The 25,159-nt window shown below is 40.1% G+C and overlaps 1 protein-coding gene across 1 annotated transcript; it reads left to right on the top strand.

Moving 5' to 3' along the window:
* The first annotated feature begins 244 nt into the window (after positions 1–244).
* On the top strand, positions 245–25,095 carry LOC121464455 (phospholipid scramblase 2). The gene is made up of 8 exons (XM_041677461.1): positions 245–406; positions 7,660–7,740; positions 11,608–11,843; positions 13,212–13,254; positions 15,407–15,627; positions 15,742–15,903; positions 21,309–21,470; positions 24,588–25,095. The coding sequence occupies exons 2-8, from the start codon at positions 7,668–7,670 to the stop codon at positions 24,615–24,617; spliced, it is 927 nt and encodes a 308-aa protein (XP_041533395.1). The 5' UTR covers positions 245–406; positions 7,660–7,667; the 3' UTR covers positions 24,618–25,095.
* The last annotated feature ends 64 nt before the right edge of the window (positions 25,096–25,159 follow it).

Raw genomic sequence — 25,159 nt, 5'->3', positions numbered from 1 at the left:
ATCTAAACAGAGAAGTAGCGAAAGCATTCCTGAGTCCCAGAGTCTAAACAAAGCAGTGGAGGTCAGAGTAAAGGAAATTCCGTGAGTGCTCTTTACAGTTCCAGAAAAGTGCACAGACCAGATCACTTCTAGCCCAGAGCTGGGAGCGGGAGGGGCAGTGAGGGCCCCAGAGCTCGGCTCGCTGTTTGGTTGAACTTTACCTAGAGTACAGGGGCGTAACTTTCCTGTGGGGAAAGGAAATCATTTTATACGCAAAACTCAGGAAAACAAAACCTTAGGCACCCGCAGCTGAGTCACTTCTGGGAGCTTTTCTCCCCCCTTTAGTGGAGTGCAGCACCCTTGCTTTTCACAGAGGGGTCAGGAGAGCAGCGCCACTGCGGGTTCCAGGATTTGCTGCTTAACGACGGTAAGCCCTATCTGTCCTATGAGGATCTGTGGCCCTCGCAGGACACAAAAATTCCGAAGTCCCGGGAAGAGGAATCTGAGGGTGGAGAAGTGGGCTAGAGGTTGAGAAAGGTGTCCTAGAGGCCTGGAAAGTGAAAGTGGGCCCAGGGGCAAGGAAGGGACTCTGGCTGGAGAGGTAAAACTAGCTCAGTAAGGTTTGCCTGCAGGCAGGTAGGGGTTTAGGGTTATTTTTCCTTGCGTCTTTTAACAAGGAGACTGGCCTTCCATTTTCTAGCGTGTATTTAGAGGTGTTCTTTGGCTTTCTACTTGAGGCTGGTCTTTAGGTTATCAACAAGTTTTCCTGTTTAATTCGGGGAAGAGTCCTATCTCAACGGAGGTCATCAGCCTTGTCCTGATATGGGAGGCATCTGTCTACATTTGTAAAAATATTAATTACAGAGACAAAAGGCCAAAAACAAAAACACCCCCTTCACAACTCAAATAATCAGTCCTTGACTGCTAGTAGCTGGACCTAGTACTTGTGAGATTTGTCACACAAATATTAGAGATTAACTTCTAGTGTCCCAGACAACCTCCCCTTCAAGGACCACTCTTCAGAAGGACTGTTAATGCTATAAATCTTCTTACTTAACAAGACAATGGAGTGCCCACAACTGAAATGCAAAGAGCCCACATGCACTAAGACCCAGCAACTGTCCTTATCTGTTTCAGACACCTTATCCCTCTCAGGAGGATCATTCTCTCTGAGAATCTGCTTGCTTCTGTCTATGGAAGCAGACGTTATTAAACATGTTTAACGTATCAATTCTGTTCCGGTGACTGCTTCTACTTTTGCTTGTCATTACCCTGATCAGAGGATGCGGTTTGTAAAGGTGTTTTCAGACGTACCCCATGCCATTTGTGGCAGAGGATACCAAATATGGATGTGCATGTCATAAATAATGGTTAGGAAGTAGTAGATGGCTCTTTTCTCTTCATTCTTCTCTCTGTAAGCCTAGCCTTCTATATTACATCCTGACTGCAAAGATCACATCAGGCATACACTCCTTCACAAGTCCGTGGAGCCCTGAATCAAGGAGGTATATTAGAGGAGAGAAGAGAACCATTAAGATGGTGAAAACTGCCAGGCAGTGGTGGCACAGGCCTTGAATCCCTGCACATGGGAGAGAGAGGCAGATGGATCTCTGAGTTTGAGTCTAGCCTGGTCTACAGAGCGAGTTCCAAGACACACAATTTACAGATTCCCATCCTTTCATCATATTCTCAGTTTCTAACTTGCAATAGACTTCTCAGCTTAGCATAGCTAAACCTAAGAGATGTTTAAAAGAGAAGAAAAATATTTCCATCTCATATATGTGGTTATAAAGTTCCACAATTTTCATTCTAATTCAACTGTTAACTGAATTGAAAATGTAAAAAAAAAATTTAAAAATAAAATAAAAAAAACAACTTACCTCCTCCTTTCCTTGCAGAAGATAGACTTTGGTGCTTTTCCGACATGGAGGTAAGATGAGAATGACGGGCAGTGACCCTTAAAATTTCTGTTGAAATTTGCAAAACTTTCACTAGCCAAGGACCATCAGTAAAGAAAACGGTCTTATTCAAAAAAAAAAAAAATGGGACAGATTGAAACTTTACAGACAGGTCGAATCGAATATGTTTGCTTGTAAGTGGCACTACCCATTTCTACCTTTGGTTCACTGGGCTCTCCCCAAATGCTTTCAGAAGATCGGTACCCATTGTGGGCCACCCATTTCTAATTTTTCTGAGAAACACACTATGAAAAGAGAGTCAAGCACAAAAGTTTGCCTGGCTAGATGAAGCTACACCAGATAGGTGAAGAAGACTAGCCCATGAGTCTGGCTGTGTAGCTCCAGGACACCTTGCTTGCCCTGAGCCTGTCAGCCTGTCAGTGTGTGGCATGTTAACAAAGGTCTTCTAGAACGGTTTAAACCATGGACAAAGACTATAAACAACTTCAATATTCCCACTATTAAGTTAAATCTAGTTATGTTTTCTGCCACAGCGTTCTATCTTTTATTCTTATTTTGTGTTTTTTTATGCTACAGAATCCAATGCTATTTTCGATACTATAGTAACAGAGATGATGATGATATTGCAACAATATCCAATGCTATACATTTTTCCCTTAAAACCTTTGAGAAAGCTAAATATTAGGTTTGTTGGTACATTGTATATGTAGAATACATTTCAGATGAACAGTTTTATGCTTCTGTGTACATTTTACATACACAAGGCTTATTCTCGTCACACAAATTAAAAAATGATAACTCTAAACAACCAGTCCATTCTAACATTCCTCAGACTCACACCTTTGCAAATTTTCGTCACACTGACTTAAGTGAGCATTCATCATAATGCTCTGTGCTTTTCCTCCACAGAAAATTTTAAAGCAAATGTGTAATCTATCACTTTCTTTTAAAGATTTTTATTTATTTATTTATTTTTATGTATATGGAGTTTTGCCTGCAGGCCAGAAGAGAGCACCAGATCTCATTATAGATGGTCGTGAGCCACCATGTGGTGCCTGGAAATTGAACTCAGGACCTCTGGAAGAGCAGCTGGTGCTGTTAACCTTTGAGCCATCTCTCCAGCACCTCTATCACATGTTTAACAAAAGATTTTGCCTTGTTAGAGAAAAAAAAAAAAAAGGATTTTTCTTTTCCTTCCTTTTGCCTTTGTAGAAATAGCAAAAAAAAAAAAAAAAAAAAAAAAAAAAAAAAAAAAAAACATGTGTCTCAAATCAAGTTGACCCCAAGGAGTTGATCTTTATTAACAACTTCAACATTGACTGACTTTGTATAAAATTTCAGAAAAGTTTTAAAATGTAAATGCATGTTGACTTAAGTTACTTTATATGTTAGAAGCTTCACAATGGCTCAATTCAATTTAGAAAGATGCATTTGGCTAAGGTCACATTTAATTTTTTTGTTTTACACACATACATATATATATATGTATATAAATATACATATATATGTGTATTTGTATGTCTAAATATAAGTTCTGCATAAATGAGAATAATTATGCAAATAGTGCATAAATAGAAATAGACGTATGTAAAAGGAAGGTGCTATCTTCCAGATAATATAATAATCCTATTATTTTTATGTTGCTAATACAGAAATTAACCTGTAATTATTATGTTTTTGGTATATGGGAACCTCTACCCATTATCTTAATTTCTCTTCACATGAATTCCTCTTGGGACTCCTAAAATTAGAATCCTTTCTTTGCTACCTAAACCTCAGAGACCTCAGAAACCTGCTGAGTCCATCTGTTTCAAGTTAGGTGTGCAGTTTATATTGTTGAAACAGTGATTGTTACAGGGCACTAACCTGTGCCATTCCAGTTCAGATATGTCACATCAGAATTGGAGTGTTTCCTCAGATGTGCTCCCAGACCCAGGGTGGGAGTGGGGCTACAGGTGTGGCTTTAACAGAAGGGAGGACTAAGCACCAGGACTAAGCATCTACCACTGAGAAGCAGGGGGGAATAGTTTGTTATTTCAGAGATCTGCAACAACTTAGGGTCTGCTACAGGAATCTGAGCAAGAGATTCTTTGTTTCCTGAATTTATGGCTGCCGTGGACTCTATACTGCTGAAGTCGTTATAGAACGATTGAAAAAGAAGAATGGATTCAACCTGGAAGCATAAGCTAAAGGAAACCTTTTCCTCCTCTAGGTTGCTTTTTGTTGGGGCACTCGTTCACAGCAGCAGAAAAGAGACTACTAATGCAATCACTATTTTCTATGAACTAACTTTTCAGTTGGGCTATATTTGTAATGAATTTTAGGATACAGATTATCAAATGCTTTAGGGAATTTGCAGCCTAAATCTACCAATCTCCAGAGGTCAACAATAACACTTGTCACCAGCTACAATCTTTCCTGGCCAGGGAAACTTTCAAAAAATAAAATTATAAGATGGCAGGTATACAACCTAGTAACATATTTACATATAGATGCACTTGCATAGCCACCTCCCTGGTGTTAACTAAAAAATAATGAGAAAAGGGCAGCTCCGCAGGCGCAAGAAATTCAATTAGGTCAAATCAAACCAAATCAAAATGCCCATCGTTTTATTCAGAAAGACGCTCTCAGGTGGCCAAGGCAGGGGAGACAGGACAGCAGGGAGCCCATGCAAACCGGAAGACCACGTGTTTCTCCTCTGGGGGCCAACTTAAATATCCTGTTGGGGGTCAGGACCTGGCATGCTGGGATTTGGAGTCCAGAGCAAAGCAACTCCCAGGTCAGGTTGGCTTGAATGGAGGCCAGGGGCTGGGGGCTATGCTCCCAACTTAACACTTGGTAAGCTTCTATCCTCTAGTACAAAGAACATACCTAGCTTGATTCTATGAAATGATGTGGAGACTACTGACCTAATATAGCATGCCTGCCATAGGGGTCTAGAGGAGTAAACTAAAGGGTACCTCAGGGATGTAAGAGCATTGGGAAGTTGGAAGGTGTGGTCCCTTCTCTGGGTCAGGCTCATCGCTGCAGCAGTCTGATCAGTGCAGTTGAATTGCATCCTAGAGAACTGGGAAAACCCTTAAATGTACTAACGTTGCTTTTTGGCTTCTTTAATTCTGCTTCTGTCTAAGTGTTCTTATTAATTAAAGTATGCAAACTTAAGATGTGGTTTTTGTGCTTTAAAAGCTCACCCTGAGAAAGGCTCTCGGTTCTATATCAGGAAACTGATCACCCAGTAGAACCGTGAAAAGCACTCTGGCCTGCTAATAAAGACTTTCTATTGGTTTCAAAAAGGAGAATGACTTCAATCTAGCCTTTCTCATGAACACACATAAATGAATGAGTTGAGTGATATTTAAAAGTCCACAGAAGAGCACCATGTCAAAAATATCAGTTTGGAAGCCAGAATGGTTCCTTCTATGTTAAGGCCATGTTTCTATAATTCAACAATGGAAACATTTGAATTTATGGTCAAGAACCCAGCAAGAAATGGAGGTGAAAATAAAGTGTAATGTCTACTAGATCATAATTTCTGTAAGGACAGAGCCATCGTCACCCAGTGTGTAACCAAAAGTAGCATAGATGTCCACTTTATATTTATTGACTGCTCAAGGTGGGTAAATGACTCTCTAGAGAGATGTGTCTATGAAGAAGTAGTGGACTAAAACATTTGTGCGCATAGTAAGATGATTCAAGACATTATATATATATATTTTATATATATATATATAGATATAGATATAAGTGTTACTTGACTGTAAGTGAATAGCATAGTTTTTAGAAGTCAGTTAGTTATGATTTAGAAACTGAAAAGTTTCGCTGCTCCGATAAGCCTTTCTGCCGATGCAACAATCCAAATCAGACGGAATTAGAAAAAGCCTGGGTTTAATGGATACAACGCTCTGGGATGATTTTTCCAGCCCTCAAGAGAGGATACAGAAAGGAAGACCGGAAAACCACAGGTCTGTTTTCTGGGGAGGCAGTTTAAATACCCCGTGGAGTGGTCTTGAGCATCTCTGGGGGAGGGGTCATCATTTGGCAGCTTTCTAAGATGAAGCAAGGTTTGGAGAGGGATGGGGGAGGGGACTTGGAGTGGAGCTTCCTCCTGAACATTTTATTTTAGACTGTAGGTATATGGATGCCAGCGGCTGGGGTGAAGTTCTCACCCAAACAGAAACTGTACACTTCAGCCCTGTTGGGGAATAATATTTTAAAGTTGCATTTCTTTTCCTGCCGCTTTTGTTAACAATTAAAAGGTGTGTTTGATTAAAATAAAATTAACCTGCGAGCAGGAGGCTGTGTCAGCAAGTATCTGGCAGGAAGTGGTAGGGAGGAACCAGGCGTAGGAAGGATTTTTAAGTGGGAGCCGAGTAAAGGAAGGCGGCTTTGTTTGGAAGGCTCCAGCCAAGGAAGAATAGCTGCTTGCTCTTGAGCTTCTCTGACCGAGAAGAATTCCATCTCAAACCTTAAACTGTGAGTTCTTTAGATTTAGATAAAGCTTTCCTTGGCAGTTTTGAAAGAGTAGGTGCCCGAGGGAACAGAATCCCACTCAGACGGCTGCCCTTGAGTTGCTTAAGGAGCTGCAACTGTGGACAATTAAAAAAAAAAAAAAAAAAAAAAACACGGGGTGGGGAATGGGTGGCGCAGGCCTTTAATCCCAGCACGTGGGAGGAAGGTGGGTCTCTGTCTCTGTGAGTTTAAGGCCAGCCTGGTCTACAGAGGGAGTTGCAGGACTGGTTTCATAGATGCCGAGAAATCCTGTCCCAAACACCCCTCCCTAAACAAAACAAAACAAAGCACAAAGAAACAGAGACAACAAAACCAAACATATAACAACACAGCCCCAGTAGTAGAGGTTCAGGGTAAGCTTTAAAATGGTAACACAAAAGTAGATGTGCTAAAGATTTGTTTTCTTGTGTGTGTCTGTGTGTATGTGTGTGTGTGTGTGTGTGAGACTATGTGAGCAGATACCCCCAGAGGCCAAGAGTGTTCAGCCACTGGAACCAGCTTCACAGCTTCACAGATAGTTGTGAACTGCCCAGGGTGAATGCTGGGAGCGGAACTGAGCCCTCTGAACAGCAGCAAGTGCTCTTAACAGAAGGCATGAGGACCCTAAAATTAAGTCTCAGGGCAATGATTACAGATTACAGTTTAGTAAACCATTGCCTCCAGTTTGAGCTCTCCTGGGAGGGAGTTCAGTGAGGAATTGGAGCGAATATGTCAAAAATACTTTGTATGAAATTCTCGAAGAATTAGTGAAAATAGTTATTAAAAAAACAATCCCACACTTCTTTTCTTTTTTTTTTTTTTTCGAGACAGGGTTTCCCTGTAGCTTTGGTGCCCATCCAGGCTGGCCTCGAACTCCCAGAGAACCGCCTGCCTGCCTCTGCCTTCCGAGTGCTGGGATTAAAGGAGTGTGCCACCACCACCTGGCTTCAATCCCACATTTCTAGCTGTTACCATCATCACATACCGGGAGTTTTATTGTTTTCTACATTGTCTATGTATGCTTTTAAAATTATCTTTGGTCTAGTCTAATGTCACAAATGACAAATCTTGGGAATTCAGCCCCGTCACAGAGCTGCCTCAAGCTACCTAGAAGAGAAGTTGCTGCACACAGGATTCTGTTCTCCGTGCTGGTTCTTTTACAGGCACAGCTTCATGTACTGAATTGTCTTTGCATGTTTCGGTTCAGCCTCACACATCTTCCCAATACACATCTCGTTTAAACAGATAAACGTGTACTCTCTCTGAACTGCAGGCACGCCAATGGAGGCTCCCCGTCCAGGAACACACTTGCCAGCTGGGTATGTCCCTCAGTATCCACCAGCAGCATTCCAAGGTAAAATACTTGAAGAAAAAAAAATATATAACACTAATCAATTGATGTTCCCAAGAGAGAGAAAAAGGTGGTGACTATGTCTTTATTTTAGTAATTTTTTTAAAAATTGGATTGAAAAAAATGTTAGTGACCTAGGTTTTGCTTTTAGATTATACATGCTTTCCAAAGAAATAATTTTTATTTATGAAGGACAGTAAACATTGTGAAGAACTAATGCAATGTACATTTTATATTTACTCGTGAAATACAATGTTGACAATAAATATTGATACGGATAGTAAGTAAAATGTTTGTTGGCTGCTCATCGGTGCTGATAGTGCTTCAGGTGATGATGTCTAGAAGATTTAACTGTGGGTGTTTTTGAACCATGTATTTAGAATTAATTGTACTCTGTGAACAATAATAAAAACATTAAACTGAAAGCGACCTATAGCAAAAATGTCCCCACTTCATAGTAAGCCTCATTTTCACTTTGCAACACATGCAAAGACTTCATACATGCTGCCCCGTTCTTTAGTCACATACAATACATACTAGATGTTCATTTATCTTTTCCAACAGTAAACTATTTCAGAGATCTAGGCAAATGTAAATGTCAGCATTACTGGACTTTTGTCAAGGCCAATGTTGATGGGATACCTGGGTTTACCAGTAACAGGCTCTCCAGATCCTCAAAGAGCACCCTGGGGCTTCATATAAAAGGTTGGGCAGAAGGGTACAAGCGTTCAGTTTTCTTTTCTGAGTAAACAGATTGGCTTGGGAGCTGAAGAGCCTGTGTAATTGTCTTAGAAAACTCCCCAGGGGTCGCCGATCTAATCCAGATGTTGGCAATTAAAGGAATAGGAACTGGCTAAGCTCCAAAGCTCTAAGGCAGCAGTTCACAACCATTGCTGTCATTAATTTTCATTTAAAAATACTAATACAGAGAACATTCACAGGGAAATTAAACCACACCTCTGAAAATGGCTGTTAATTTCCAAAAAGCCAGGTGTTGGTAATGTGGGGCCTGGGTTGAGAACGCTGTTCTGAGTTCTCCTACATACAATACTTGGAGAATTCCTAGATTGTCCATAATTTAACCTAGACACCCATAGAACAGTATAATTAGCCTTACAGCTAACTTAAAATCGGCGTACATGATAAATTCAGTTCATATCAGGCATGGAGTGTGTTAGAAAAGCTTGGTTTGGGAAAGATGAAAAACCTGTTCTTCCATCCTGAAACCTGAGAAGTGGAAATGATTAACTGCCTTGTGATCTTGTCAGGCCAGGCCATATCAAGCTCCTACAACCAGGAGGTGACTAATAATCTAAATGACCCTTATAGCCAGAGTCTCCGCCAAACTCCCATAATTAGGACCAGAGGTGGCTAATGCCCACATGACTTCTAAGCATCTTTATCATTGAGACAGGCCAGGCCCTTCCGTAGACCCTTAAGATACAGGAAGTCTATCTCTAGAATCCATTTCTTTTTTTTTTTTTTGGAAGAAATGATACATTTCCTGAGTTGAGTTTCAAAGTAATTCCGCTTTCTTGTTCAATAGAGCTGTATTACACCAGGAAAGTTTCCTCATATTGTACTGTGCAGATGGATTCTTCTTTGGGCCGCCAGCTTACGAATAACGACACGAGAGACTTAATTATTCATTATGAAAGCCTGGCCTTAGCTTAGCTTTTCCCCCTAACCAGTTCTTATAACTTAACGCATGTTTTTAAATCTGTGTTTCATTGAGTGACTTGATACCTCACCTCTCTGTACTGCCTGAAAGTCCCACCCACCTCTCCTGCCTGCCGAGCTATTGGTCGTTCAGCTTTTTATTACACCAATTACAGCAATACATTATCACAGTGTACAAATATCCCACAATACTGGGCTTAAATACCTTGAAAATAAACTGCCTTTTAACAGAGTTCTGGATGTAGAAGGAGCAGCGGGCTGCGTTCCTGGGGCCCGGCTCCCGTCTGCCTGACTAGCTTATGCCCCGAAATAACAACACACAAACTGTATTCATATAAACACTGCCTGGCCCATTATATCGAGCCTCTTCTTGGCTAACTCTCATATCTTGCTTAGCCCATTTCTAATAATCTGTGTAGCACCATGAGGTGATATCTTACCAAGAAAGATTTAGCATGTCTGACCTGGCGGCTGGCTCCATTGCGCCACTTCCCTTCTTCCCAGGATTCTATTCTGTTTACTCCACCCACCTATGTTCTGACCTATCAGGCCAAGCAGTTTCTTTATTAATTAACCAATGAAAGCAACAGATAGGCATATGACCTTCCCACATCACCTGGAAGTCTGATGCAGGTTGATGAAGTCAATATGCACTGGGTTTTCTTCTTTCTTTTGCATGATTCCCTTCTCTTTATAACACCTGCGGGGGGCCCCCTCAATTCTCTTCAATGATGGGGGATGGGGACTTATTGTAGTTCTGGGAAAGTAACACAGTCAATTAAAAAAAATAGCATTGGAGGCCCCTCCAAAGATTAAAATAGGATTATCGCATGATCTCCTCATAAAGGAATCTCTCAGCATACCACAGGCAAACATTTATCCATAGTTATTACTATACTGTTCGTAATAGCCAAAATATGGAGTCCCTCTAGATGTTTATCAACAGATGACTGAACAACACTCAATAAGCCCATGAATATGCTCTCATAGACATACATACACACAGGTTTTATTCAGTGAGAAAGAAGAGTGAAAATTGTGTCATTTGTAGAAAATGGATAAAACTGGACAGCGCCATATTACGAGATACAAACAAGGCTGGGTGTGGTGGTGTCTACCTTTAATCCCAACACTTGGGAGGCAGATGGAGCTCTGTGAGTTTGGCACAAGTTTGGCCTACATAGCAAGTTAAAGTCATGCCAGCCAGGGCAGTATAGTAAAACCATTTCAACAAACAAATACCAAAAAGCAAAATAATAACAACAACAAAAACAGAGATAGTGATACAAGCCAGATTTCCAAAGACAGATATCCTATTTATTTAAAAAAATTATTTTTGTGGAATCTAGATTTAAAAAAACGTGTCTATATAAGATCAAAAGCAAAATGCACTATTTTGGGGACTGGTCAGAACCCAGTGGGAAGATTTTGGGGTGGTACACAAGGATGATGGGAGATGAATTGTGAGCAAAGGACGAGATACTCCGGTATATCGATGTCACAGTGCAATGTGTTACTTGGTCTGCTGATTTAATTTTTAAAATTGTTGTGAGATTTGTTCTGTTGCTCTAAACCTTGTGTGCATGTGTGTCCACACACACTCCTGGGGTGAAACACAAGTAGAAGCTATAAAGAGAAATATCATATTATAGTTCATTTCAGAGTTCAGATAAAAGAAATTTGTCTAAAAATGTAAATAAACAGAAAATCACTAAGATTCAGAGTTGTTCCTTGGTGACAGAAACACCTATGCATCTCTCTGACTTGTGTCTCATTATATGGTGATGTCTATCTTAATACTTCCTCCTACAAATGATTTCATGCTTCTTTATGGCTGAATTCACCATTATCCATATCTAGATCCATAATACCTGTATCTACATTGCTATCTATATCTGTGCAGGCGTGTGTGTTAAATTTTCTTCATCATCGTCGGTAGGTATGTAGGCTGACTCCACATCTTGGCTGATGTGACTAGTGTAACAATAAACTTGGCTGTTTATTCTTCATATTTATAATTAGAAGCAGGGATAAACCACAGATACTGTATTGAGAAGCCTTAAATGCCATAGACCTGACCTTGTGAGTAGAGAGGTCACAGGACAAGTCTATATGAACTGATGATTCATTTTCTCTATAAAGTTGCGAGTCTTTTTTGTTGTTGTTCTTGTTGTTTTGCTTTGATTCCAGGACCTTCAGCACATACTGGACACCCTGTTGCACTCCAGACTGACTACCAAGGTCCCCAGCCTGCTTACCCAGGGCCTCAGCTTGGCTATACAGTCGCAACAGCTGGCAGTGGAGGTTATAATGCAACCCAGCTTCCTATTCAAAGAAGCCAGGCTATCGTCCTCGTGAATACCCAGTGGATGCCAGCACCGCCACCTCTTCAGAACTGCCCACCTGGGCTAGAATACTTAAGTCAGGTAAATTCACATGCTCAGCACTCACAAAAGACAAAACTGTGTTTCTACTTCTAATGTGCTTGGGCAACAAATGGATAATTCTCCAGAGTGTAACATTTTCCTCTGTGTCTTCTAGTTACTCAGTTCCCCCAAATGAAGTTCAGTTAAGCAAATTATCAATGTGGGAGATAATTGTGTTTTCTTTCGTGTGAGTTCAGACTATGATAACAGTCAACAGGCAGAATTTGTTATACATTATTCTACTCATTGTCCCAAGTACAATCCTTATAGATAATCTGTGATGTGTGCACAAGATAATTGCCACTGTTCTTTGGAAGGGGAAACTAGTGTCAGAGGATCTTAACTGCTTTGTTGAGCCTCAAAACCAAGGAGTAGTCATTGCAATTTACTTTTTATATGTGAATTTTGGTAATGAGCACAAAGGCTTTTCCCCCCCAAGACTCACCCTCAGCCTTGGAATTTGAGAAAACAAACTGTAAAAAAAAAAAAATTAGTTATTATCTTTAGTGGTACATAAAAAAGAGCAATTTTAAAGTTTTTCTCTTTTTTCGCTTTTGTTTTGTTTTGTGTTTGAGACAGGGTTTCTCTGCATACTCTGGCTATCCTGGAACTCACTTTGTAGATCAGGCTGGCCTTGAACATAGGATCTACCTGCCTCTACCTCCCAAGTGCTACCTCTGCCTGGCAAGAGTAATTTCTTTCATATATGTATTTTTATAGACTACAAAGCTGCTTTTATTCTTTAGAAAATCAAATATTATAAATGCCTCTAGTGAGGGAGTAAAGTCTGGGTCTTTCTGAACTATAGTTCAGTGATAATAAATTTTAGCAAAAATATGAAGTTTAATAATAGGTCGGTATGAAAAGTCAGTGAAGTAAAAGGGCTGTGGATGTACTCAGTCTGTGAACACCCCAGAGGACCCTGTGATATCCAAGCCATCTCCAGTCTGCCTTGCACACATGGCACTAACATGTCCTATGCGCTTTCAAAGTCAGGCTTAGAAATGTTTCCTCATTGTGAATACTTAGCTGTAAAGAGGACATTGTTATCAATTCACACACATCAAGTAAGGGGCCATGTGGGAGTTTGATTCCCAGCTCCCAGATGGCCCCTCACAACTATCTTCAGCCCCAGTTCCAGTGAGTCTGACTCCCACTTCTGGCCTCTGAAAGTACTGCATATAAGGGGCACCCTTACATACATGTAGGCAAAACATTCATATACATAAAATAAATACATCTTTAAATAAACATTTGCCATTGAAATATAAAAATTTAATGCTATGTGCAATAAAATGCAAAGTGTAAAATGTTGATCCAACTGAGACTTGATAAATAATCCCATGCTCGTTCTCTTTTCTGTAACAGATAGATCAGATTCTGATTCATCAGCAAACTGAACTTCTGGAAGGTGTGTATCCCTTCTATTGATGGTATTTCTAGAAACAGGAGCCTGCAAGTTGCTTGTCCTATAGCACTCTTCTGTGGGAGGTTCAGCCAGGAGGCTACAGAGGTTTCTCTTCATTGTAAAGAGATTATGAACATAATTTCCTGACACTAGTAGAGTCAGGTGATCAAACTTCCTGTGCAGATGTGTGTTCCCACGCCTTAGAAAGGAATCAGGCAATGCTTGTGCTCTCTTTCTCTGCTTGCACTAAATTCTCCTCACCCTTCACCTGACTCCTACCTCTTTGCCACTCTCTGCCAGCTCATAACCTACGAGACTTGAGCTGAGTCTTGGACAGTGGTTTGGCTCCCACAGTGAATGATCTGTAGGAATCAAGACAGGGACCATTTGTAAAGTCACTGTTAGTAGCACACACCTTTAGTCCCAGTGCTTGGGAGGCAGAGGTAGGCGGATCTCTGTGAGTTTGAGGCCAGCCTGGTCTACAAGAGCTAGTTCCAGGACATGCTCCAAAGTTACAGAGAAACCCTGTCTCAAACAACAACAACAACAAAATTGTTAGTAACCCCAGCTTCTGCTGGAAGTACAGTGGAGTCTTAGAGAATCTGTACATGGGAGCTATAGATTCCCAGCTGAGGGGAATGGCCATGTGGTCTCAGGGTGGACTGAACACAGACCCCCAAGGCTGCTCCTCACAGAACACACCTGATATGAGTGGGAAAAGAGCTTTCAGAAGCCTCCTTGGGGCCAATGTCTCCAGAAACAAGAACTTAAGACGCCTCTAGGTGCATCACCACACCCTCCAGAAAGCAGCCAGGAAAGATGTATGAACAAGTGTTGTCTTCTAGCTAGCAGGGCATTATGAAAAATTGGCTCGATTCTAGAAAACACCTTCACAGGTCTGGACAGCAGGTAAGGTGTCAGGGAGGAAAAGAAGTGGGTCTGGCTCGATGGTGGGGGAAATCTTGCAGTTCTGATTGATTAGCAATCAGGTTGCTTCTTTATTTATACAGGTTCATAAGACAAAGACAGATTCAATGAGTTTTCAAAGGATATATATAGATTATATCATATTTGTTTGATTTTCTATAACATGTCCTGGGTTTTAAGGTCAGTTACAATTACTTAAGTACAGATAGAATTGATTTTGCTTTTATCATAGTCCCATAGCTGTATTTCAAATAATCTATAGGCTATTTTTGTTAGGGCAAGCAGACTTAATATATAACAGCCTGTCTCCTGATTCCTTGGGCCAATGTCCTCTTCTGATTCCTTTCCAGTTTCACTTTTCATTTTCACATCTCTGTGTTGGGAATATTTGCATGTCTAGAACACCTGATGGTCTAATAAAGATCTGAAAGGCCAATAGGAGAGGCAGGAGAAAGGATAGGTGGGGCTGGCAGGCAGAGAGAATATATAGAAGGAGAAAGCTGAGAGAAAGGGCTGCTGGAGAAGTAGCCAGAGAAGGAGGAGGACATCATTGGCCAGCCACCTAGCTACACAGCAATCCACAGAGTAAGAATAAGATTCACAGAAGTAAGAGAATAGGAAAGCCCCAAGGAAAAAGACAGAAGGGATAAGTTAAGAAACGTGGGCAAGAAACAAGCCACGCTAAGGCTGGATGTTTGTAGCTAAGAATAAGCCTCTGAGTGTGATTCGTTTGGGAGCTGGGTGGTGGATTCCCCAAAAGAGACCAAAGAACTTAACAGAATACACATACTACTACTACTACTACTACTACTACTACTACTACTACTACTACTACTGCTCCATCTGTGCTTTTAGAAAAGTCCCTTTCAGTCCTAAAGCAACACTCTGCCAGAAGAGATGACTGGGCTTTTTTTATGCACACACCTTCCCCTTCAGCACTGCACCTCATAGACACTGAAGCTCCTTTGTAATACAGTCCATAGAGGTAGACATGCAGCTTCATCCCTGAGGAAGTCTCGCATATGGATGTCTTCCGTCTTTCCTTCATACCTTAATGTTCATCTCCTTTCCCACTGCTGTGTCCTATGTGTTCCAGTCCAGAGCATCTCTCCACTGCTTCCCTCCCACTTCCTGCTGCTCCTGCAGTCTCAGGCACCCTTCCCATTGCTAGGAGAGAGTCACTGTTCCTAGCAAAGTGGTGAATGGGACTTCCCCTGTGTGCTTTCAGTCTTAACAGGCTTTGAAACAAATAATAAATTTGAAATCAAGAACAGCCTCGGGCAGATGGTTTACCTAGCTGTGGAAGATACTGACTGCTGCACTCGGAACTGCTGTGAAGCAGCTAGACCTTTCACCTTGAGGATCCTGGACAATCTGGGCCAAGAGGTCATGACTCTGGAGAGACCCCTGAGATGCAGTAGCTGCTGCTTTCCCTGCTGTCTCCAGGAGGTCAGTGTGAAGTTTCCATATCAAATGAGAGGAGAGCAACAGAATTTTCAAGAATCCATTAACCCTGTGTGGTATGGCTATGGCTCCATTCAGCATGCACTCTTGTTTTTGTAGATAGAAATCCAAGCTCCTCCTGGTGTACCCATAGGTTATGTGACTCAGAACTGGCACCCTTGTCTGCCAAAACTGACTCTTCAAAATGAGAAGAAGGAGAATGTTCTAAAAGTCGTTGGTCCGTGTGTTGCATGCACCTGCTGTACAGACATTGACTTTGAGGTAAGAAATATCACAACGCTCCTAGGATGTGCTTTCCTGACATGAAAAGACTATATTCCTAATGAAAGGAATGTAGTCCTAAGGATGTTCTTAATGTGTTACCTAGTGTGAACTGATGTGTATCCATCTAGATAATGGTCATTTGATTATCCAGAGCAAAGATCATTATTCTGATTAAAGGTTAATGTAGAGTATTCTCAGTGTCCTGCAAACAGAGGTCAATTCAGATAAATAAAAAGGAAAAGAAAACCTTCAAGCATTTAAAAATTCTATAGGTTTTGCTAGTGATTTGCAGAATGGCTACCCTGTTTAGTGTATAATATGAGGACCTGAAAGGGGATTCCAACAACCACAGGAAAACGCTAGTGTGCCGGTATCCACCTCTACTCCCAGTTCAGGTATGTGTTACGGGGGGGGGCACTTCCTAAGACATGCTGGCCAGCCATTCTAGCTCAAAAAAAAAAAAAAGAAAGAAAAGAAAAGAAAAGAAAAAGAAAAGCCTGGCTCAATGAGAGAGACCGGGTCTCAATAAGGTGGTCAATGATAGAAGACACCTAACTTTGACCTCTGACCTCTATACCCAGCATGTCATACATACTATGCCCACTCATGCACAAATATGAATACATAAATACACACACACACACACGAAAGAGAGAGAGACAGAGAGACAGAGAGAGACGGAGAGACAAAAGCAGAGAGACTCTCCCTTTTGTTAACACAGTATTATTCACCTAAGAGTAACCAAAACACTTAAAGTAATTCTAGGGTCCTTTCCTCCCTCATTCTGCATTATAAACCTCACCAGCTCTTGGGAAAGTACACAAATTTTGTCACTTGGAATTCCTGCCAAAACCCCACTGATGTTGTGAAGTTTCAGTGTGGTGAGTAGAAGCCATATCTTTTCTTTTCTCTGCGGTTTCAGATTCCAAATTTTCCATTTGAACTATTGAACTGTGGCTTGAAAATCTGAAATAGAATATTCCTCAAATAAACAGGACTTGAGTTGTAAATCACACCCTATTCCCAATAGTGTGAACTAACCTCAGGCTGTCCTGCTCTATCCTGCCTGGATGTGAGTCATCTTCCTATACACCCTCCACAGGGTCTTTCACAACAGCCTCTGAGGGGCCTTCTCGAAGCCTGCTCTTATGCTTTCTCAGCACAGTGGGCACGCAGTCTTCTCTCGGTAGCCTAAAGGAGCCACGCGACTCCTCTCACTGCCTGACACTATTCAACTTACTTCATCAAGGAAGAGTAAACAAAGAATAAGATCTTTTGAGGGAGACACCCATTCCCATAACGTTTTTCAAAGAGTATTTCTGTTTCACTAGCAGTTTTTTTTTTTTTTTTTTTTTTTTTTAAAAAGCAGTCAGTTCTCCCTTCCCCATAAAAATAAATAGGCCTCCAGCAGGGCTTGGTCATGTGGCCCCTTGCATAAGGCATAGTTCTGCTTCTCTGGGCTCTGATAAACCCTTGGAGCAAATTAGGTCACTGGCACTTTAATATGTCTGACATTATAAGGTCCTAACCAGCCTCGTTGCTCCATTTTACTGGCAAGTATTTAAGGATGGGGAATTTGTTAAATCTAAAATCCACATTTTTTTTTTTTTTTTTTTTAGAAAATCAAAATGTGGCAAACCTGAACTTATTTCCCAACAAGGAAAGATTCTTTAAGGCTGAGTAGAGCTGCCCCTTTGTGGAAACTCTGGTACCCCAATCCCAGTCTCCCCAAGGTTTCTGTTTTACAGGTTCATTCAGTTTTTTTTTTCTTTTTGGAGGAAAGAACCATAGAAAAGATATTTATTAAAAATATTTCAGTTAATTTTGTTGTTGCTTTAAACCATAGTCTAAAGAAAACACGACTGCTGGCCCCTATCTAGACCATGGGCTGCCATCTCAGACCTTCTTTTTTTTTTATTGAAAAAAAAAAATTTCTGCCTCCTCCCAGCCTCCCATTTCCCTCCCCCACTTCCCACTCCTCTCCCCCTCCCCCTACACCTCTCCCCCTCCCTCTCCAGTCTGAAGAGCAGACAGGGTTCCCTGCCCTGTGGAAAGTCCAAGGTCCTCCCCCCTCCATCCAGGTCTAGGAAGGTAGCATCCAAACTGGCTAGGCTCCCACAAAGCCAGAACATGAAGTAAGATCAAAACCCAGTGCCATTGTCCTTGGCTTCTAATCCTCCTGGATATGGGAAGTAGACAAGATTGCCGGGCAAAAAATTGGGATCTTGGGGGTGGTGTGGGATGGGGATAAGGGGAGATGGGGAGAGAAAAGTGAGAAGGGGAGGCTTGGGGGGAAGTTCGGGAAATGGGATGGTGGGAATAAAGCAAGGGTGGATATGTCAGTTTTTACCGCCTCTTCCTCCATTCCTATGGATTTGATTTCTCTGAGAATTTGGGTGTGGATAGGTAGTTTTCTCCTCTTACAGAATCTATGGCTAAGGGCAGAGCTGAGAGTTTCAAGAAAATACCTGTGACAGAAAAATATTTATATGATATGTGTGTCTATAAAAACACTCAAGAACATTTGTAATGATAATTCTTTATGCAGAACATTATGCTTGTGTGAGCACCAGAGAAGGTAGTAAGTAGTTACAACATATGATAGATTTTTTTTCTGTTTTTAATCAAGAAACACTATTAAGGGAAATTTTGCTGTCATGTGCTTAATTTAAAAAATGGAGTTTTGTGATATTCTTAAAGATTTTAAATTTTATTGTGCCCTCCATCTTCATGATGCCACCCAATACCCCTTGTCTTAAATGAGTTGCTTCCTTTATGTTATATTTAGAATGCTATCTATGTCCTGTCTTTGACAGAACTTAGAAACACCCACTTGTTCTGTTTCCTGCAGAGTATGTGTTGGCAGTGTTCATGTCTTAGAAATGGGAAATATTACGAGCCCATAACAATAGCATTAGAACTGTGAGTAGAACAGTTACAGTTGTCCTTAGGCCAGTGCATTAGTTCAAAGATATTTAGGTGTCTCCTTTAAAATGTGCCTGGGTATGGAGGCGTGGCTTAGCAACTACCAGGTTGGCCAGTTGTGTTCTACCCACAGGACTAACGTGGTGGAAGGAGAAAAATGACATCCTCAAGTTGTTCTCAGACTCCTGCACCAAGATCTGCAAGTTCACATGCACACACTCTCTTGATGAAAAACAAAACAAAACAAAACTTCTCGAATTTAGCTAAAAATCCTTTTGTTCTGGTTACTTTTGTCTATAATTTGCAATTTACTTTTCTCATCATCCCTCCAATAAAATTACATGTACATTTGAAAATAAAGTCAGCTAATTTTAAGTTATTTCTTTGTAAAAATATGGTAGCTACTCATGTGTTTATCTTAGTTTTGGGTTTATGATATTAATAAATTACTGTTTATCTTCTATAATTTAATTCACACTTCAAACATATGTGAAGTTTTTATGACTGGCTTTAAATGCTTAGGACAGCTATTGCATATAAGATGCTAAGATGTTACAAAAGAGCATTTGCTTTAGAGCAGCTTATCACCATGTCATATCTGATACAACTCTAATGATTCATGACTTCAAACTGACATTGCTATGCTCACATCATGGCCTTTTGTCCATCTGAGTTTCTGTGCATTGATGGAAACTCATGTCGATGGTTCTCACATGGAACAGGAAGTGACCTCCCATCTGCTCAAGGAGAGTGTGTCCCAGGACTGTACCCACAGCAGCTCAGTGGGTGATATTGCTCATTGGATGCACATCAAGGCCAAACAAGTTAGCCTTGGCAAACTCTCAAGTCATCTGCCACACCCTGGCATCAAATTAGACATAGGAGAAAACCTAGTTCTCAAGGAAGAGAAAGTGCACTCTGCCCAGTGTGGGTGTGGAATGAAAGAACTACTCTATGAGCAATGGTTTATGACTTTTCATTCACGTTAGAGATAAACATCAGAGCATGTAAGGTGCCATCCTCCTCCAGCCATATTAAGATGTTGACTGCCTCTGAATGTCCCCATGTTTGTGTAGAAGGAGCTGTGGGCTGCGTTCCTGCCACCCAGCTCCAGGCTTCCTGGCTAGCTTATGCCTCAAAATAACAACACACAAACTATATTCTTTTAAACACTGCTTGGCCCATTAGTTCTAGCCTCTTAATGGCTAATTCTCACATCTTGTCTTAACCCATATTTAGTAATCTGTGTAGCACCAGTCTTACTGGGAAAGATTCAATATGTCTGACCTGGCGGCTTGCTTCATCGCGTCTGCCCGGGAGAGGGAAGCATGACATCTGAGCTCACTTCCTCTTCCTCCCAGCATTCTGTTCTGTTTACTCCACCCACCTATGTTCTAACCTATCAGGGCCAAGCAGTTTCTTTATTAATTAACCAATGACCTTCCTCCATCATGTTTGCTTGGTGAATCCTTGTAGTAAGAGACTATGTGTTTGTTTCCTGGCCACTCAGACCCAAATAATCACACTATATTAATTACAACACTGTTTGGCCAATAGCTTATACATTTCTCTAGCTAACACTTACATCTTAAATTAACCCATTTCTATTCATCTGTGTATCACCACTAGACTGTGGCTTACCAGTGCTGGTATGTTACTCCTTCAGCAGCTACATGGTGTCTGCCTGACTTTGCCTACTTTCTCTCTTTAATCTCTGTTCAGATTTCCCCTCTGGCTTTACTCTACCAAACCATAGGCCAAATAGCTTCTTTAATCACCAATGGTAATAAAACATATTTATAGCATACAGAAGGCCATCCCTCCTGAGATTCTATCTGAGGCAAGAACTTTAAAGAAGGCTGCTTCCTGCTCTGATGCCTTTTGAAGGTTTGGAAAGGACACACCTCCTCCTGCTTTGACTTAAGTCTGTGTGTACATATTTTGGTGAGCATTCACGTGCCCTCTGTGGAGTGGCTTTAGTTTGTGTCCTACCTGTTCTACTGTAAAATGTGGCACTGGGCCTTCTTCCCACAGAGCCTCCAAATTAGAACCTTTTTTGCATTGGAAATCTTATTTCACACACTTTTCTTCTTGTATTCTCTACTCCCCACTTGTTATCAAGTCCAACCCCATCTCTGCCTTGAGATCCTTCCATGGAGCTTCTTGTTGGTCCCTTCCAGTCTCCAGCTATTCTTTAGGTTTTTCATGGCTTTATGTATTCCATGCTCCTCCTGTCCACCACCCATAGGTGGCAATGAGCCTCTGCCACATTTGTGTGGTCAGCCTGCGTGAAAGCTACGGTTCTCAAAGCAGAGTATATAGAACAGGAGTTTCATCTATTAGACTCTAGAAATTTCAGAAGAGAAACACTTTTGAATATAATTTTAATAAAATATTTGTCTGACTTTACTCCAGTTTTGAAAGTAGGTTTGCTATACACATTCCACAAATCCTTATATTTTTGTTTTCATCTGTAGATCAGATCTCTTGATGAACAATCCAGAATCGGCAAGATATCCAAGCAGTGGTCGGGGTGTGTGAAAGAGGCCTTCACAGACTCAGATAACTTTGGGATCCAGTTCCCACTTGACCTTGATGTGAAGATGAAGGCTGTGACCCTCGGAGCGTGTTTCCTCCTAGTAAGTCTGTCCCTGCTAATCCTTGGCAGAATTGTTCCATAATTGTAAGCATGAGTTCTGATTGATTTTTAACAATGCTCAGACCAAAGGGGTGATCCTTTTCTCAGATTGCCTCTTCAGACTGACTCCCTCAGACTGCACTGCTTCTCAAACTGCATTGCTCCTCAGATTGCATTGATCTCCTGTTTCCACCTCCTTAGTGCTGGGATTAAAGGTGTGGGATCCCACGTTCTGGGATCACCTTTGTATGAGCTCTGTTTCTCTTTCAGACTGGATCAATTTTGTCTTGCCCAGGTTGGCCTTGAACTAACATATCTGTCTGTCCCCCAATTCTTGAGATTAAAGGTGTGTGCCACCACTTCCCGGCCTCTAGTGGCTTAGCTCTGCACTCTGATCACCAGAGTGTTTTATTTGTTAAAACACAAACAAGATATCATCATACATAATGATTGGGCAGATTGTGTATCCAAAGTGATGTTATTACACTAATGGGTTTCATATGCGATTCTGATTTGTTATAGCTCTTTAATTGCATGTAATCCTGAAATCCAGATGTGGATGACTACTTTCTCTCTGAGGAGACTAAACCTTGTCATAAGACAAAACACAAATTTTATTATTCAGGGGTTCTTGTCTTTCAGGATTTTTTTTCTTAATAAAACATGAAATTAGAGATTAGGGGAAGTGTTAAATCTGTACTTAATTAGAAAATATCTAATTAAAATGTAAATTTTGTCCAATCATTAAATTATCATGTAATATATAACCATAAATTATAAAAATGTTATATATCTAGTCATGCCTTTAACTTCAATTTCTAGAGTATTCCTGGATTGATAAGAAAAATTAATTTATATATTTATATACACAGGTATCTTGGCAGTTCAAATAAATCAAAAATTCATGATCAGTAGTTTCATAGTACCCAAGTGGATTCTCATATGCAGCCAAGATTGACCATTACTGGACGAAAGCTGTACTCCCCAGCCTTAGCTACACAGAACAAACACTTAGGAGAATTCAAACTCTCCCTGCCCAGACTGCACCCAACTCTACTAAATTAAACTCTCTGAGGTTTAATCCAAGCTTTTATAGTCTGGGTAGAGTTCCTCGGTGGTTCCACTATGTAGCAAGGTTTGAAGCATGAGATATCTTATATTTTTGGTTGTGAGCCCAGCCTTTAACGGCTGAGCCATCCTTCCAGGCCAGCATGAGATATCTTAAACATTGGTTTGGAGATGCAATAAGAACAAAACAAGATCCTGTATAGCCCTACAGTATGTTCTTTTAACAAGCAGATACAAAGTAAAATAAAGCTAAAAGAAAACAGGATGTGATCATAATACCTACTGGGAGTCGAGTTTGGATGTCATTTCAAGGGAAACTATAAAAGCCATTCATGAGAATTCAAGTGAATACAAACAATAACTGGCTATTTGATTGTATGAAGGATTTATTTTGGTGTGTTAGTTAAAAGCAATTGTCCATAGCTGTCCCTTGAATAGGAGCTGGTTTAATAAAAGATTTTTGCTTTTAAATAATGTGGCTAGGAGAATGGGGTTACCTATTCTTTACATGGTAAAGGAACAGGTAGACATAGATTGCTCATAGTCGTTATTGAAACAAAATGAGTAGGTGCTGAGATTTTTTTTACAGAACTGTTCTTTGAGTTATGCTTTGTTTTATGCTTGTTTGTTTGCCAAAAGGTTAAATAAAACCAACATTTTATGTAAAGAAAGTGTGTGTGTGTGTGTGTGTGTGTTAAGTGTTCTTTACAATGAAAAGGTAAGTTTGGCTTTAATTTTGGGGATTCATTTTAAATCAGAGTCTGTGGATGTGAAAGACCCTTCATGTAGGGAAGACTACAATCTGCAGAGTTTATGTTGATATGAAACAGGACTGGAAAGGGGAATGGCAATTGTTTTCTCTAGAAGAAATGTTATTGCTGGAAAAATAAAATTCTGAATGCTATGGCAAAGAAGAGGCTACAATGTAGCGTTGACTTCAAAACCATGGAAAGGAATTTCCAAAGTTTCCACTACAACATATAATAAATATTTTTTGTTTTATGGCAATATATTTATTAAACTTTATACAATATGCACACACATTGAAACATCACCCATATCCCATAAATATAATCACATTTTTGTATTGATTCAAAGAAAATTGTTTTCAAAACCTTTTAAACATCAGGAAGTTTTCTATAAATATTGAGTAAGTTATTTAAAATTGGATATTGCTTGGTTCAAAGCTAGCAGAATAAAATAGCTGTGAATACAGGTTTGAAGAGAAATATTGAGGGAACTGTGAGGAACAGGTTGAAAAAAGCAGCAACACAGGCGTCATAATATATAAGTGACCAGCAAAAGAGCTGAGTTATTACTGTTGATGAAATAAAAGAACAGGAAAAATGGGAAAGTAATAAATTCTGTAAGATTTAATAGTTATAGAAAGGAAACAGTATGGGAAACACTAGGCATATTTACAAGAGAGTTGCTGACCCTCGCCGGAAAGCTTGATCTGTATTTCATTCTGAATGAAAAGTCTGCATTCGCCCCAAGTCTAAAGCTGACCATGCTACTTGAGACATTACATTATTAGAAGGAAACGAGAAAAAGTGAAGGAATGGGCGGGAGGTCATGGGCATTGGTAGCTCTTCCAGAGGACCTGGTTTGAATTCCAGCATCATATGGCAACTCACCACCACCTCTTAGTCCATTTAAAGGGGATCTGATGCCCTCTTCAGGCCTCCATGGGCACAGAAATGCATACAAACACAACACTGACAAACATAAACTCATATCATTGATGAAAAAATTGCAACTTAGGAAGAAAGATGGATAGATTTCAAGAGAAATATAAAAAGAAATATTTAGAGAAAGTACATGGGAATTTATTAAACTGATACAGACTTGAAAAAATAAATTGAATTATGGAATTTAATTGCTATTGTAATCAGAAGAGAAAGGTCCTGCTTATTTATACTTTCCAACATTTATTTATTTACTCATTACATGGATGACATTGCATCATTGGGCATTGAGTGCCCTTAGCTTTCTGTATCTATTCTCACTCTTTGTCTCTGAAAAACTCTCTGGTTTTGTTTTTACCTAGGATTACATGTTTTTTGAAGGCTGTGAGTAGGAACAAAACTCAGTAGCATGGTGGGAAGAATGAAAGAAGACAGAGAAGATCTGACATCTACGTGATGAGACCATGTAAATGAGAAACAGATGGCTTTATTTTTCTTTAATGTGTACGGTTGTGTTTTCCAAATGATAGCTGATTTTCTACATGTTTGAAATAGACATGGATCCATATCTTTACACACACCTAAAATATTCACTAAATTCATGATAAAAATAAAAATATATATTTAGAAACAACGTTTTATGGAAAAGTAGCATCCTAATTGTAGTTTATTTTTCATCTTCTGTTAAATTTAAACTTGCTAGTATTAATTATAAAGTTACACTTAATTCTGTCAAATCTTGTTAGTTTATTTCTTACAAGAAACCTGATATTATTTTGAAAATAATAGTTTGAAAACTTTTTAAATGTTACTATTTTTGTTGGCTGGGAAATATTTCTCCATAAAATAAATGCAAATAAGAAAAAAGTAGCTTGTATTTTCTTCTATCTGTAGGAAATAACATTAAATACTCTTTTACAATTTCTAGTATAAA

This window comes from Microtus oregoni, unplaced genomic scaffold (assembly GCF_018167655.1).
Source record: "Microtus oregoni isolate MIOR12 unplaced genomic scaffold, Mior012 000028F_ref0000031, whole genome shotgun sequence".
In the NCBI taxonomy this organism is placed as follows: Eukaryota; Metazoa; Chordata; class Mammalia; order Rodentia; family Cricetidae; genus Microtus; species Microtus oregoni.
The sequence above is the reverse complement of the archived record's forward strand: the minus strand, read 5'-3'. Positions and strand labels throughout refer to the sequence as shown.

What these genes read in the sequence shown, in the direction of transcription:
- LOC121464455 (XM_041677461.1), top strand. Translation starts at nt 7,668, where the DNA reads ATGGAGGCTCCCCGTCCAGGAACACACTTGCCAGCTGGGTATGTCCCT. An exon ending in TCCACCAGCAGCATTCCAAG is followed by an intron (nt 7,741 to 11,607) that starts GTAAAATACTTG and finishes CTTTGATTCCAG; the next exon opens with GACCTTCAGCACATACTGGA. An exon ending in GTACAGACATTGACTTTGAG is followed by an intron (nt 15,904 to 21,308) that starts GTAAGAAATATC and finishes TTTCATCTGTAG; the next exon opens with ATCAGATCTCTTGATGAACA.